This window comes from Engystomops pustulosus, chromosome 7 (genome assembly GCF_040894005.1).
Source record: "Engystomops pustulosus chromosome 7, aEngPut4.maternal, whole genome shotgun sequence".
Lineage (NCBI taxonomy): Eukaryota > Metazoa > Chordata > Amphibia > Anura > Leptodactylidae > Engystomops > Engystomops pustulosus.
Window position 1 is genome coordinate 41799 of NC_092417.1, and position 15413 is coordinate 57211.

At 50.5% G+C, this 15413-nt stretch overlaps 1 protein-coding gene across 1 annotated transcript in view; it reads right to left on the reverse strand.

Moving 5' to 3' along the window:
* Nucleotides 1-657: 657 nt before the first annotated feature.
* ARHGAP30 (Rho GTPase activating protein 30) overlaps nt 658-15413 on the reverse strand; it is a 72144-nt gene continuing 57388 nt past the window's right edge. Inside the window, exons 10-12 of the mRNA XM_072114411.1 lie at nt 5609-6109; nt 3372-3541; nt 658-2670 (exon numbers count right to left, since the gene is read on the reverse strand). Coding sequence (XP_071970512.1) covers nt 781-2670; nt 3372-3541; nt 5609-6109 — 2561 coding nt within the window. The 3' untranslated portion in view covers nt 658-780. The remainder of the gene's footprint in view (nt 2671-3371; nt 3542-5608; nt 6110-15413) is intronic.

Consider the following 15413-nt stretch of genomic DNA (forward strand, 5'->3'; position numbering starts at 1 on the left):
GGAGCACGACCTTCATTGTGATGGGATAACCTGTATCTACTGGTAGTTCAGACCACGATTGAAAAGTTTATTCCTGAGGTGTGAGCCATGTGGACATGATGTGTAGTTGTGGGAGCATGTCCTTCATTGTGATGGGATAACCTGTATCTACTGGTAGTTCAGACCTCGATGAAGGGTTTTATTCCTGAGGTGTGAGCCATGTGGACATGATGTGTAGTTATGGGAGCACGTCCATCATTGTGATGGGATAACCTGTATCTACTGGTAGTTCAGACCTCGATGAAGGGTTTTATTCCTGAGGTGTGAGCCATGTGGACATGATGTGTAGTTATGGGAGCATGCCCTTCATTGTGATGGGATAACCTGTATCTACTGGTAGTTCAGACCTCGATGGAGGGTTTTATTCCTGAGGTGTGAGCCATGTGGACATGATGTGTAGTTATGGGTGCACGTCCTTCATTGTGATGGGATAACCTTTATCTATAGGACTATTTTTTATCAGAGATGTGTTTCTTCAGCCCTTGATGGAGGGTTCTATCCTAGAATGAGGACATGATGTGTGTGTCTTTCTGACCATGTGGTGCGTTTGTCGTTGAGGTGTGGGCTCACTTGATATTGATGTGGTGACAGTCGTTTGCCTTGAGTTATCAGCTGCCATTGGCTTTTATAAAACATTGATCAGAGGCTTTTATAAAATACATACTTGTTACATGAGGACAATTTACTCGTCTAGAGGGTAAACAGACCCTAAATAACTGCACTTGAGAAGAAGGGGGCATCTTAAAGCAATGACCGGCGCTGCTGGTGACACTTGCTGTGGTCATTGATGGCAGACGGTTGGCCCAGCCGTGGCATGCTCAGTCTCTTACTTTGTGGCACTTCTTTTGTGTAGGAGTCAGGTTCTTGGCTATAAACTGCGTGAAGTCCATGGACGGTCTCTCTTCCTACAATGCTTGAGCCCTGTAGTTCTCCCTCTCCGCATGACATACAGCTATGTGGTCTATGTGTTCTGCTAGAGGCAGACTTCACTGTGAATCTTGGAGCATGAGGAGTTATGTTTAACTTTGACGTGTCCATAATTTCATAGGAGTCTCCTATACAATACGTCTGCATGCGTCTAACTTGGTTCTGAGATTGCCGCTCTTTGGCCAAGGCCATAGCTGTGTCAAAGGAAATACTGGTGGCGTTTCTCCAGCTGGATCGTCTCTCTGGAGCAGCGTCAGACGTCTCGGGTGGTTTCATGTGACTGCTCTTCTCTGGCTTTGGTGACTTTGAGTCCTTGTTTGCTGACAACAAGGGGCTTCCATGTATCTTGCTCTTTAGCGCTGGATGCAACTTAGCGAACTGTGGCTTTGGTGGTACAACAGGTACAGATTTTACTTGCAGGATTTTATTGGCTGTGGCCATCATTTTCATAGACACACTTCTGTCAGGGTGAATGTCTGGCTCAGCTGCCGGCTGAGAGATTTGGTGCAGGCTCGGCCTGATCTGGTAGGTTTCATTGTCTTCCTTTGAGTTGACGTGATCTGTTTCTTCTTGCGCTTGTGAATCCCTTATCTTCTCCTCCAGGGTTCTCTGGTCACACAGCAGATCATCTCCTGTAGCTTCTTCTGATGATATAGTCAGACACAGAGAGTCATCATGAGAACAGCACTGATTGTCAATGATGAACCTAAGGTCTTCTACAGATCTTCCATCAGTGCAGGAATTCTGCACTTGGACTGGAGAAGGAATGGTTTCTGAGCTGCTTTCTCTTCTGAAGGGACAGTGGACTGTGTGGTCTGCGGCATGACCACTGTTGTGTGAGTCGGACATTTCTGCATTGGGGTCTTCCCCCGTTTCACAGTCATCATTCTCTAGTGCGGCATCTGACAGCAGGATGTTGATATCTTGGGCAAAAGTCATTGGTTGTTGGGATAAATCTGGAGCCTCTAGAAGGTCTTCATCCTGTCTGTGACATGTATGAAGCTGCTCTTCTCCACATTCTGTTGTATTCCCAGCTTTTTTATGAAGATCAGACACAATCCTTTCCTCAATTTCTCTACTTTGTACAGTTTCCACTTCATCTTCTACGTAAAGTCCACCATGTTGCACTTCTTCTGGAGAGGGTGGGACAGATCTGATGTCCGAGTTAGGAGGGTCCACAGTCTTCCCTTCTCTAGATCCAGGATCGTCTATGATTTTGTCCCTGTCTACATCATCAGTCGCAGGAGCATCGGACCCTTCTGTGCAGACCACGTGCTCTTTGTTTTCCCAATCTTCTGTGTTACTTTGTTGACTGAGATGATTGTCCACCTCTATGCAGTCTATTTCATTACATTGTGTTTCTGCGTCTGTGAGGAAATGTTCTTGGTGATTGGATGCATCAGATCTGAGGTGATCTTCTTCAATGGTCCCTTTTATCGGGTCTGAATCAGTATGAAGCGTCTCATGTAGAATACACTGCTGCTCCTCAGAAGATGGCTCCTCATTCTCCAGGTTCATCTCTGGAACTTGACTTATTGGACTGAGGTCATCGTGAGCGCTCAGATAAACGTCTTCTAGGCTCTCATGCATCTCCCTCCAATGTCCAGCCTCATCCACAAAGCCCGAAGGAATGAAATACATCTGCCCAGCCTCATCCTCCGTACACAGGTCATCAACTGGAGGTTCTACAGAAAATTCCTGCATCTGAAATACAAAAGCAATAGCAGATTTTGAGACTGGGTTCATATAGAGCAGTGGTGTAGACTGTGAGTTCTGAGGAGACCGGCTCGCTTGTTTCCTGTAAATTCCATCATGGACATAGACTTCATGAGATTATGGCTACGTGTTTATAGTTCACGCAGGCGTCTCATGAAGTCTACGTCCAAGATGTCCAACCAATTAAGAAAAAGATGGATTTTAGAGGAAGCAACGAGCCGGATCACTTTGTTTATCTTTTGCTTTGATTACTTGATCGTGACATTCGAGATCAGACCCGGCGTAGGATGAGGGTGAGCTGAAACATCTCTACAATTATCTCACTAACATTAGATGACCTCATGGAAAGTCTTAAGAGCTTATCATGTATTGGTTACAGAGAGACCAGGTGATCACTGCTGAGGCCACCTTAGCCGGTTCGAGGATGGGTGCAGCCAGCGAGGAGCACATCCAGAGGCCACTAACTGCAGCCGACCTCATGATGTATCTGCAGAGCTGGGGCTATCGTACTATGATAAATGACCTCCAGTGTCTTTTGGGAACCTGCTGGTCCGGACCTCATTGTGTGCATTTGTTACTCTGTATTAGATCTGGTCTCCTGCTTCCTCTATGAAGTGACTTCCTTCATCCCAACATTGACTAAGTCCATGGTGAGGTGGGGCCTGGTGTTTAGGGTGGGGAGGACTCGCCTTGTTTTCAGTGTGCAGGTCATACACCAACATCTCACTGTCCAGGGTGTTCTCTGGTGTTTTCTCAATGCTGGTGTCCTGGGTGTCCAGAAAGGAGAAAGTGTCCTGGACTTCTAGTGAAATCCGGGCAGTGTCGGTTCCTGGCTCCTCTGTCGCTGTGACTTCTGCTCCTAAAATTAGAAAAATGATAGAAATGGCAAGTAAAGGGCAAGAAGTTCTGAATATCTGAATATATTGAAGATGCAGCTGCTATGGGCCCCAACTCTTTCTGACTTCTTAGATAATCCAAGAAGACATGAGAGGTTCTGAGAGTCTTCCTGACTTCTTAGATAATCCAAGAAGACATGAGAGGTTCTGAGGGTCTTCCTGACCTCTTAGATAATCCAAGAAGACATGAGAGGTTCTGAGAGTCTTCCTGACTTCTTAGATAATCCAAGAAGACATGAGAGGTTCTGAGAGTCTTCCTGACTTCTTAGATAATCCAAGAAGACATGAGAGGTTCTGAGGGTCTTCCTGACCTCTTAGATAATCCAAGAAGACATGAGAGGTTCTGAGAGTCTTCCTGACTTCTTAGATAATCCAAGAAGACATGAGAGGTTCTGAGGGTCTTCCTGACCTCTTAGATAATCCAAGAAGACATGAGAGGTTCTGAGAGTCTTCCTGACTTCTTAGATAATCCAAGAAGACATGAGAGGTTCTGAGAGTCTTCCTGACATCTTAGATAATCCAAGAAGACATGAGAGGTTCTGAGAGTCTTCCTGACTTCTTAGATAATCCAAGAAGACATGAGAGGTTCTGAGAGTCTTCCTGACTTCTTAGATAATCCAAGAAGACATGAGAAGTTCTGAGAGTCTTCCTGACTTCTTAGATAATCCAAGAAGACATGAGAGGTTCTGAGGGTCTTCCTGACTTCTTAGATAATCCAAGAAGACATGAGAGGTTCTGAGGGTCTTCCTGACTTCTTAGATAATCCAAGAAGACATGAGAGGTTCTGAGAGTCTTCCTGACCTCTTAGATAATCCAAGAAGACATGAGAAGTTCTGAGAGTCTTCCTGACTTCTTAGATAATCCAAGAAAACATGAGAGGTTTTGAGAGTCTTCCTGATCTCTTAGATAATCCAAGAAGACATGAGAGGTTCTGAGAGTCTTCCTGACGTCTTAGATAATCCAAGAAGACATGAGAGGTTCTGAGAGTCTTCCTGACTTCTTAGATAATCCAAGAAGACATGAGGGTGGTTCTGAGGGTCTTCCTGACTTCTTAGATAATCCAAGAAGACATGAGGGTGGTTCTCAGAGTCTTCCTGACTTCTTAGATAATCCAAGAAGACATGAGAGGTTCTGAAGGGCTTCTTGACTTCTTAGATAATCCAAGAAAACATGAGAGGTTCTGAGGGTCTTCCTGACCTCTTAGATAATTCAAGAAGACATGAGAGGTTCTGAGAATCTTCCTGACTTCTTAGATAATCCAAGAAGACATGAGAGGTTTTGAGAGTCTTCCTGACTTCTTAGATAATCCAGGAAGACATGAGGGTGGTTCTGAGGGTCTTCCTGACCTCTTAGATAATCCAAGAAGACATTAGGGTGGTTCTCAGAGGTTTCCTGACTTCTTAGATAATCCAAGAAGACATGAGAGGTTCTGAGAGTCTTCCTGACTTCTTAGGTAATCCAAGAAGACATGAGAGGCTCTGAGGGTCTTCCTGACTTCTTAGATAATCCAAGAAGACATGAGAGGTTCTGAGAGTCTTCCTGACTTCTTAGATAATCCGAGAAGACATGAGAGGTTCTGAGGGTCTTCCAGACCTCTTAGATAATCCAAGAAGACATGAGGGTGGTTCTCAGAGTCTTCCTGACTTCTTAGATAATCCAAGGAGACATGAGAGGTTCTGAGAGTCTTCCTGACTTCTTAGATAATCCAAGAAGACATGAGAAGTTCTGAGAGTCTTCCTGATCTCTTAGATAATCCAAGAAGACATGAGAGGTTCTGAGAGTCTTCCTGACTTCTTAGATAATCCAAGAAGACATGAGAGGTTCTGAGAGTCTTCCTGACTTCTTAGATAATCCAAGAAGACATGAGAAGTTCTGAGAGTCTTCCTGATCTCTTAGATAATCCAAGAAGACATGAGAGGTTCTGAGGGTCTTCCTGACCTCTTAGATAATCCAAGAAGACATAAGGAGGTTCAGGATTTATTCCTGATCATACATAAATGTGTCTGGCCGGATACAAGGTGGATATTTACCTTGGTGACTTTGGTTCTCTTGTTCCATCACTCGGCTTGGTCTCTGTTGGCAGGTATCATTGGACTCTGCTGGCAGAGCTTCTGCTAGTGAGAACTTCTTGGTGCTTCCTTGTGGAGCCATCACGCTAAGCCCTGGACACTCCATGCCTCGGGTCAGACGAGATAAATTTGATGTAATATGGAAAGGCAGAGTAACAGAGAATGGTCCAGAGATATGGACTCCCACACACTTCTCTGCCCGGTTTTGGGTGGATTTGGGTGAGCGGCCGGTTGGGTTCCCTGTTATGGGAGATCTTTCTAGTTTTGGTGTTGTGGGCTCGGACTTGGCTTGACCTTCTTCCCGATACTCTGCATCATGTGTGTCCATTGAATGTGGATGTTCCTCAGGATCCAAGAATATAAACTCATTCTCTTTGGATGGAGATCCAAGACTTTCTCTTCGGAGTGAGAGTTGGTTTCTGGGAGAGCGTAACGACAAACTGTTCTGCTCCACGTCACTGGCTGTGAGAACAACGGGATAAGATCTTCAGTGTTACACAGAGGAGACTCCACAATAGGTCAAAGTATAGGGAAGAAAAAACATAGCTGTGACAACTGGAAAGAGAGAAGATCTTGTTCTCCTAAAGTAGTGGTGCCCTCAGCACATTACACAGGCAAACTGCACATAGTATACACCCTTCACATAGTACACACATTGTATATACTACACACCCTGCACATAGTACACCACCTGCACATAGTACACACCCTACACATAGTACACACATTGTACATACTACACCCCCTGCATATAGTACACACCCTGCACATAGTACACAGGACCCATGCACATAGTACACTCCCTGCACATAGTACACCCCCCTGCACATAGTACGGCCCCCTGCACATAGTACACACCCTGCACATAGTACACACCCTACACATAGTACACCCCCCCCTGCACATAGTACACCCCCTGCACATAGTACACACCCTACACATAGTACACACATTGTACATACTACACCCCCTGCATATAGTACACACCCTGCACATAGTACACAGGACCCATGCACATAGTACACTCCCTGCACATAGTACACCCCCCTGCACATAGTACGGCCCCCTGCACATAGCACACACCCTGCACATAGTACACCCTCTGCACATAGTACACTCCCTGCACATAGTACACCCCCTGCACATAGTACACACCCCCTGCACATAGTACACACCCCCTGCACATAGTACACCACCTGCACATAGTACACACCCCCTGCACATAGTACACAGGACCCCTGCACATAGTACACCCCCAGCACATAGTACACCCCCTGCACATAGTACACAGGACCCTGCACATAGTACACCCCCTGCACATAGTACACCCCCTGCACATAGTATACACCCTTCACATAGTACACACATTGTACATACTACACACCCTGCACATAGTACACCCCCTGCACATAGTACACACCCTACACATAGTACACACATTGTACATACTACACCCCCTGCATATAGTACACACCCTGCACATAGTACACAGGACCCATGCACATAGTACACTCCCTGCACATAGTACGGCCCCCTGCACATAGTACACACCCTGCACATAGTACACCCCCTGCACATAGTACACTCCCTGCACATAGTACACCCCCTGCACATAGTACACACCCCCTGCACATAGTACACACCCCCCTGCACATAGTACACCACCTGCACATAGTACACACCGTGGCCATAGTACACACTGCACATAGTACACCCCCTGAACATAGTACACCCCCTGCACATAATACAAACCGTGCACATAGTACACACCCCCTGCACATAGTACACCCCCTGCACATAGTATACACCCCCTGCACATAGCACACACTACACATAGTATACACCCCCTGCACATAGTACACACTACACATAGTACACCCCCCCCCTGCACAAAGTACACCGTGCACATAGTACACACCCCCTGCACATAGTACACACCCTGCACATAGTACACACCCTGCACATAGTACACACCGCACATAGTACACACTTCACTGTTAATGAGACATGTGGCCCATATGATGTTTTTCTTACTGTCTAACATGAAATCTTAATAAACCTTTCCTATTTTAGGTCAATTAGGAACCAAAATATACATATATCTATATATACACACAAACACATGTATAAGATGTATAAAGAGGCACATTCAGGTATCTGGAAACTGCAGCCAAGGATGAACCAGACTTGTGCAAGTTCATAATTCTCTTCCTCATATTACAAACATTCCCTTAATGTTACAAAAAGACGTGTTATTCAGATGTGCCTTCAAATACATCCAAAAAAAATCAATGAGTACCCCTGACTATGGGCATCAAGCCGCCACTTAAAAAAATTATTTATACAAAATTACCGTGCAAAAACGTTACCATGTGGTGTGAATAAGCGGCATCGATCTCCTTGTGCTCATCTCTAGTCCATAATCCAATGTCATTCCATGAATATTCGGAAGCCGCACCAAACACACTAACGGGCAGATCACCGAGGGCTGCGCATGCTGTGCCTTTACCTGGGTGAAGTTGTTACAGCGCGAGGTGTAACATGGAAGAGCTGCAGCCGCTCGGTCTAATGAATTATGTCACGTTCTCATGTTCTTGTAATGTTGGTGTTTTGTATTTATGTGAAGCAGGTTAAGTAGGTAAGTAAAGATTTTATGTATTTGTGAGCTGGTGAAATAATGTTATGAGAAGTTTCGGTATAAGCTCATCTGTGATTGCACCGCGCATGTCTGAGGCTTCCACCGCGCATGTCTGTGGCTTCCACCGCGCATGTCTGAGGCTTCCACCGCGCATGTCTGAGGCTTTCCCCGCGCATGTCTGAGGCTTCCACCGCGCATGTCTGAGGCTTCCACCGTGCTTGTCTGAGGCTTTCACCGTGCATGTCTGAAGCTTCCACCGCGCATGTCTGAGGCTTCCACCGCGCATGTCTGAGGCTTCCACCTCGCATGTCTGAGGCTTCCACCGCGCATGTCTGAGGCTTCCACCTCGCATGTCTGAGGCTTCCACTGCGCATGTCCGAGGCTTCCACCGCGCATGTCTGAGGCTTCCACCTCGCATGTCTGAGGCTTTCACCGCGCATGTCTGAGGCTTTCACCGCACATGTCTGAGGCTTCCACTGCGCATGTCCGAGGCTTCCACCGCGCATGTCTGAGGCTTCCACCGCGCATGTCTGAGGCTTCCACCTCGCATGTCTGAGGCTTCCACCGCGCATGTCTGAGGCTTCCACCTCGCATGTCTGAGGCTTCCATAGTATCATAGTATCATAGTATCGTAGTATATAAGGCTGGAAGGAAACGCAAGTCCATCAAGTCCAACCTTTAAGAATTAAATAAATGTTTTATCCCCATGACCTGTGATATTTTTGCTCTCCAGAAAGGCATCCAGGCCTCTCTTGAACATGTACATAGAGTCGGCCATAACAACCTCCTGCGGCAGAGAGTTCCACAGTCTCACTGCTCTTACAGTAAAGTACCTTTGTCTATGATGATGGTAAAATCGCCTCTCCTCTAGGTGTAGAGGATGTCCCCTGTCTATGGTGATGGTAGAACCTCCTCTCCTCTAGGTGTAGAGGATGCCCCCTGTCTATGGTGATGGTAGAACCTCCTCTCCTCTAGGTGTAGAGGATGCTCCTGTCTATGGTGATGGTAGAACCTCCTCTCCTCTAGGTGTAGAGGATGCCTCCTGTCTATGGTGATGATAGACCCTCCTCTCCTCTAGGTGTAGAGGATGCCCCCCGTCTATGGTGATGGTAGAACTGCCTCTCCTCTAGGTGTAGAGGATGTCCCCTGTCTATGGTGATGGTAGAACCTCCTCTCCTCTAGGTGTAGAGGATGCCTCCTGTCTATGTTGATGGTAGAATCGCCTCTCCTCTAGGCGTAGAGGATGCCCCCTGTCTATGGTGATGGTAGAATCGCCTCTCCTCTAGGCGTAGAGGATGCCCCCTGTCTATGGTGATGGTAGAACCTCCTCTCCTCTAGGTGTAGAGGATGCCCCCTGTCTATGGCGATGGTAGAACCTCCTCTCCCCTAGGTGTAGAGGATGCCCCCTGTCTATGGTGATGGTAGAACCTCCTTCACCTCTAGGCGTAGAGGATGCCCCCTTGTCCTGGTCACAGGCCTAGGTATAAAAAGATCTTTGAAGAGATCCTTGTACTGTCCGTTCAGGTATTTGTACATTGTAATGAGGTCTCCCCTCAGTCGTCTTTTTTCTAAACTGATTAATCCCAAATTTTTTAATCTGTCAGTGTAATTCCACCGCGCATGTCTGAGACTTCCACCGCGCATGTCTGAGGCTTCCACCGCGCATGTCTGAGGCTTCCACCGCGCATGTCTGAGGCTTCCACTGCGCATGTCTGAGGCTTCCACCACACATGTCTGAGGCTTCCACTTCGCATGTCTGAGGCTTCCACCACACATGTCTGAGGCTTCCACTTCGCATGTCTGAGTCTTCCACCGCGCATGTCTGAGGCTTTCACCGCACATGTCTGAGGCTTCCACCGCGCATGTCTGAGGCTTCCACCACACATGTCTGAGGCTTCCACCGCGCATGTCTGAGACTTCCACCGCGCATGTCTGAGGCTTCCACCGTGCATGTCTAAGCTTCCACCGCGCATGTCTGAGGCTTCCACCGCGCATGTCTGAGGCTTCCACCGTGCTTGTCTGAGGCTTCCACCGCGCTTGTCTGAGACTTCCACCGCGCATGTCTGAGGCTTCCACCGCGCATGTCTGAGGCTTCCACCGCGCATGTCTGAGGCTTCCACCGCGCATGTCTGAGGCTTCCACCGCGCATGTCTGAGGCTTCCACCTCGCATGTCTGAGGCTTTCACTGCGCATGTCTGAGGCTTTCACCGCACATGTCTGAGGCTTCCACCGTGCTTGTCTGAGGCTTCCACCGTGCTTGTCTGAGGCTTTCACCGCACATGTCTGAGGCTTCCACCGTGCTTGTCTGAGGCTTCCACCGTGCTTGTCTGAGACTTCCACCGCGCATGCCTGAGGCTTCCACCGTGCATGTCTGAGGCTTCCACCGCGCATGTCTGAGGCTTCCACCGCGCATGTCTGAGGCTTCCACCGCGCTTGTCTGAGGCTTCCACCGCACATGTCTGAGGCTTCCACCGCGCATGTCTGAGGCTTCCACCACGCATGTCTGAGGCTTCCACCGCGCATGTCTGAGGCTTCCACCGCACATGTCTGAGGCTTCCACTTCGCATGTCTGAGGCTTCCACCGCGCATGTCTGAGGCTTCCACTGTGCTTGTCTGAGGCTTCCACCGTGCATGTCTAAGCTTCCACCGCGCATGTCTGAGGCTTCCACCGCGCATGTCTGAGGCTTCCACTGTGCTTGTCTGAGGCTTCCACCGCGCTTGTCTGAGACTTCCACCGCGCATGTCTGAGGCTTCCAGCGTGCATGTCTGAGGCTTCCACCGCGCATGTCTGAGGCTTCCACCACACATGTCTGAGGCTTCCACCGCGCATGTCTGAGGCTTCCACCACACATGTCTGAGGCTTCCACCGCGCATGTCTGAGGCTTCCACCACACATGTCTGAGGCTTCCACCGCGCATGTCTGAGGCTTCCACCACACATGTCTGAGGCTTCCATCGTGCTTGTCTGAGGCTTCCACCGCGCTTGTCTGAGGCTTCCACCGCGCTTGTCTGAGACTTCCACCGCGCATGTCTGAGGCTTCCACTGCGCATGTCTAAGGCTTCCACCACACATGTCTGAGGCTTCCACCGCACAAGTATGAGGCTTCCACCGCGCATGTCTGAGGCTTCCACCGCGCATGTCTGAGGCTTCCACCGCACTGTTTGAGGCTTCCACCGCGCCTGTTTGAGGCTTCCACCGCGTATGTCTGAGGCTTCCACCGCGCATGGCTGAGGCTTTGGCCGCGCATGTCTGAGGCTTCCACCACGCATGTCTGAGGCTTCCACTGTGATTGTCTGAGGCTTCCACCGCGCATGTCTGAGGCTTTCACTGTGATTCTCTGAGGCTTCCCCTGCTATTCTCTGAGGCTCCCACCTCGCATGTCTGAGGCTTTCACCGCACATGTCTGAGGCTTCCACTTCGCATGTCTGAGGCTTCCACCGCGCATGTCTGAGGCTTCCACCTTGCATGTTTTAGGCTTTCACCGCACATGTCTGAGGCTTCCACCGCGCATGGCTGAGGCTTTGGCCGCGCATGTCTGAGGCTTCCACCACGCATGTCTGAGGCTTCCACTGTGATTGTCTGAGGCTTCCACCGCGCATGTCTGAGGCTTTCACTGTGATTCTCTGAGGCTTCCCCTGCGATTCTCTGAGGCTCCCACCTCGCATGTCTGAGGCTTTCACCGCACATGTCTGAGGCTTCCACTTCGCATGTCTGAGGCTTCCACCGCGCATGTCTGAGGCTTCCACCTCGCATGTCTTAGGCTTTCACCGCACATGTCTGAGACTTCAACCGCGCATGTCTGAGGCTTCCACCGTGCATGTCTGAGGCTTCCAACGCGCATGTCTGAGGCTTCCACCGCGCATGTCTGAGGCTTCCACCGCACATGTCTGAGGCTTCCACCGTGCTTGTCTGAGGCTTCCACCGCGCTTGTCTGAGGCTTCCACCGCGCTTGTCTGAGACTTCCACCGCGCATGTCTGAGGCTTCCACTGCGCATGTCTAAGGCTTCCACCACACATGTCTGAGGCTTCCACCGCACAAGTATGAGGCTTCCACCGCGCATGTCTGAGGCTTCCACCGCGCATGTCTGAGGCTTCCACCGCACTGTTTGAGGCTTCCACCGCGCCTGTTTGAGGCTTCCACCGCGTATGTCTGAGGCTTCCACTGTGATTGTCTGAGGCTTCCACCGTGCATGTCTGAGGCTTTCACTGTGATTCTCTGAGGCTTCCCCTGCGATTCTCTGAGGCTCCCACCTCGCATGTCTTAGGCTTTCACCGCACATGTCTGAGGCTTCCACTTCGCATGTCTGAGGCTTCCACCGCGCATGTCTGAGGCTTCCACCTCGCATGTCTTAGGCTTTCACCGCACATGTCTGAGGCTTCCACCGTGCATGTCTGAGGCTTTCACTGTGATTCTCTGAGGCTTCCCCTGCGATTCTCTGAGGCTCCCACCTCGCATGTCTGAGGCTTTCACCGCACATGTCTGAGGCTTCCACTTCGCATGTCTGAGGCTTCCACCGCGCATGTCTGAGGCTTCCACCTCGCATGTCTTAGGCTTTCACCGCACATGTCTGAGGCTTCCACCGTGCTTGTCTGAGGCTTCCACCGTGCTTGTCTGAGACTTCCACCGCGCATGTCTGAGGCTTCCACCGCGCATGTTTGAGGCTTCCACCACACATGTCTGAGGCTTCCACTTCGCATTCCTGAGGCTTTCACTGCGCATGTCTGAGGCTTCCACCGCGCATGTCTGAGGCTTCCACCACACATGTCTGAGGCTTCCACCGCGCATGTCTGAGACTTCCACCGCGCATGTCTGAGGCTTCCACCCTGCATGTCTGAGGCTTCCACCTCGCATGTCTTAGGCTTTCACCGCACATGTCTGAGGCTTCCACCGTGCTTGTCTGAGGCTTCCACCGTGCTTGTCTGAGGCTTCCACCGTGCATGTCTGAGGCTTCCACCGCGCATGTTTGAGGCTTCCACCGCGCATGTCTGAGGCTTCCACCGCACATGTCTGAGGCTTCCACCGTGCTTGTCTGAGGCTTCCACCGCGCTTGTCTGAGACTTCCACCGCGCTTGTCTGAGACTTCCACCGCGCATGTCTGAGGCTTCCACCGCGCATGTCTGAGGCTTCCACCGCACATGTCTGAGGCTTCCACCGTGCTTGTCTGAGGCTTCCACCGCGCTTGTCTGAGACTTCCACCGCGCATGTCTGAGGCTTCCACTGCGCATGTCTAAGGCTTCCACCACACATGTCTGAGGCTTCCACCGCACATGTCTGAGGCTTCCACCGCACAAGTATGAGGCTTCCACCGCGCATGTCTGAGGCTTGCACCGCGCATGTCTGAGGCTTCCACCGCACTGTTTGAGGCTTCCACCGCGCCTGTTTGAGGCTTCCACCGCGTATGTCTGAGGCTTCCACCGCGCATGGCTGAGGCTTTGGCCGCGCATGTCTGAGGCTTCCACCACGCATGTCTGAGGCTTCCACTGTGATTGTCTGAGGCTTCCACCGCGCATGTCTGAGGCTTTCACTGTGATTCTCTGAGGCTTCCCCTGCGATTGTCTGAGGCTCCCACCTCGCATGTCTGAGGCTTTCACCGCACATGTCTGAGGCTTCCACCGCACATGTCTGAGGCTTCCAACGCGCATGTCTGAGGCTTCCACCGCGCATGTCTGAGGCTTCCACCGCGCATGTCTGAGGCTTCCACCACACATGTCTAAGACTTCCACCGCGCATGTCTGAGACTTCCACCGCGCATGTCTGAGGCTTCCACCGTGCATGTCTAAGCTTCCACCGCGCATGTCTGAGGCTTCCACCGCGCATGTCTGAGGCTTCCACCGTGCTTGTCTGAGGCTTCCACCGTGCTTGTCTGAGACTTCCACCGCGCATGTCTGAGGCTTCCACCGTGCATGTCTGAGGCTTCCACCGCGCATGTCTGAGGCTTCCACCACACATGTCTGAGGCTTCCACCGCGCATGTCTGAGGCTTCCACCACACATGTCTGAGGCTTCCACTTCGCATGTCTGAGGCTTCCACCGCGCATGTCTGAGGCTTCCACCTCGCATGTCTTAGTCTTTCACCGCACATGTCTGAGGCTTCCACCGTGCTTGTCTGAGGCTTCCACCGTGCTTGTCTGAGGCTTCCACCGTGCTTGTCTGAGGCTTCCACCGTGCTTGTCTGAGGCTTCCACCGTGCATGTCTGAGGCTTCCACCGCGCATGTCTGAGGCTTCCACCGCACATGTCTGAGGCTTCCACCGTTCTTGTCTGAGGCTTCCACCGCGCTTGTCTGAGGCTTCCACCGCGCTTGTCTGAGACTTCCACCGCGCATGTCTGAGGCTTCCACTGCGCATGTCTAAGGCTTCCACCACACATGTCTGAGGCTTCCACCGCACAAGTATGAGGCTTCCACCGCGCATGTCTGAGGCTTCCACCGCGCATGTCTGAGGCTTCCATCGCACTGTTTGAGGCTTCCACCGCGCCTGTTTGAGGCTTCCACCGCGTATGTCTGAGGCTTCCACCGCGCATGGCTGAGGCTTTGGCCACGCATGTCTGAGGCTTCCACTGTGATTGTCTGAGGCTTCCACCGCGCATGTCTGAGGCTTTCACTATGATTCTCTGAGGCTTCCCCTGCGATTGTCTGAGGCTCCCACCTCGCATGTCTGAGGCTTTCACCGCACATGTCTGAGGCTTCCACCGCACATGTCTGAGGCTTCCAACGCGCATGTCTGAGGCTTCCACCGCGCATGTCTGAGGCTTCTATCGCGACTTATAGGACAGCAGCTTTATAACCATCACTGTGTGATCGGAGCTCATGAGCTTCCCCAAGTGGTGGCCACGCTTATGCACATTTTGTCATTGTAGGGATTTGGTTTTGCCGTTATCACTACCACGCATGGAATATTGGAAGAATTTATCGAGCCGCAGGTTCCAGGATCAAAAATTAGCAAAACTTTTTACAATTTCACATTAGTATGAGAGCGTTGTTGAAAATGGAGTAACATATTGGAGCAGACTTAAAGAGGACCTTTCACCACCTCACATGGATGGACATACCATAATGTGGGGGCTGCTTCACAGACTATGGGGCACTTTGAGTTTTATTTCTAGTTGCTGTGATATCAGTCCTGGTATC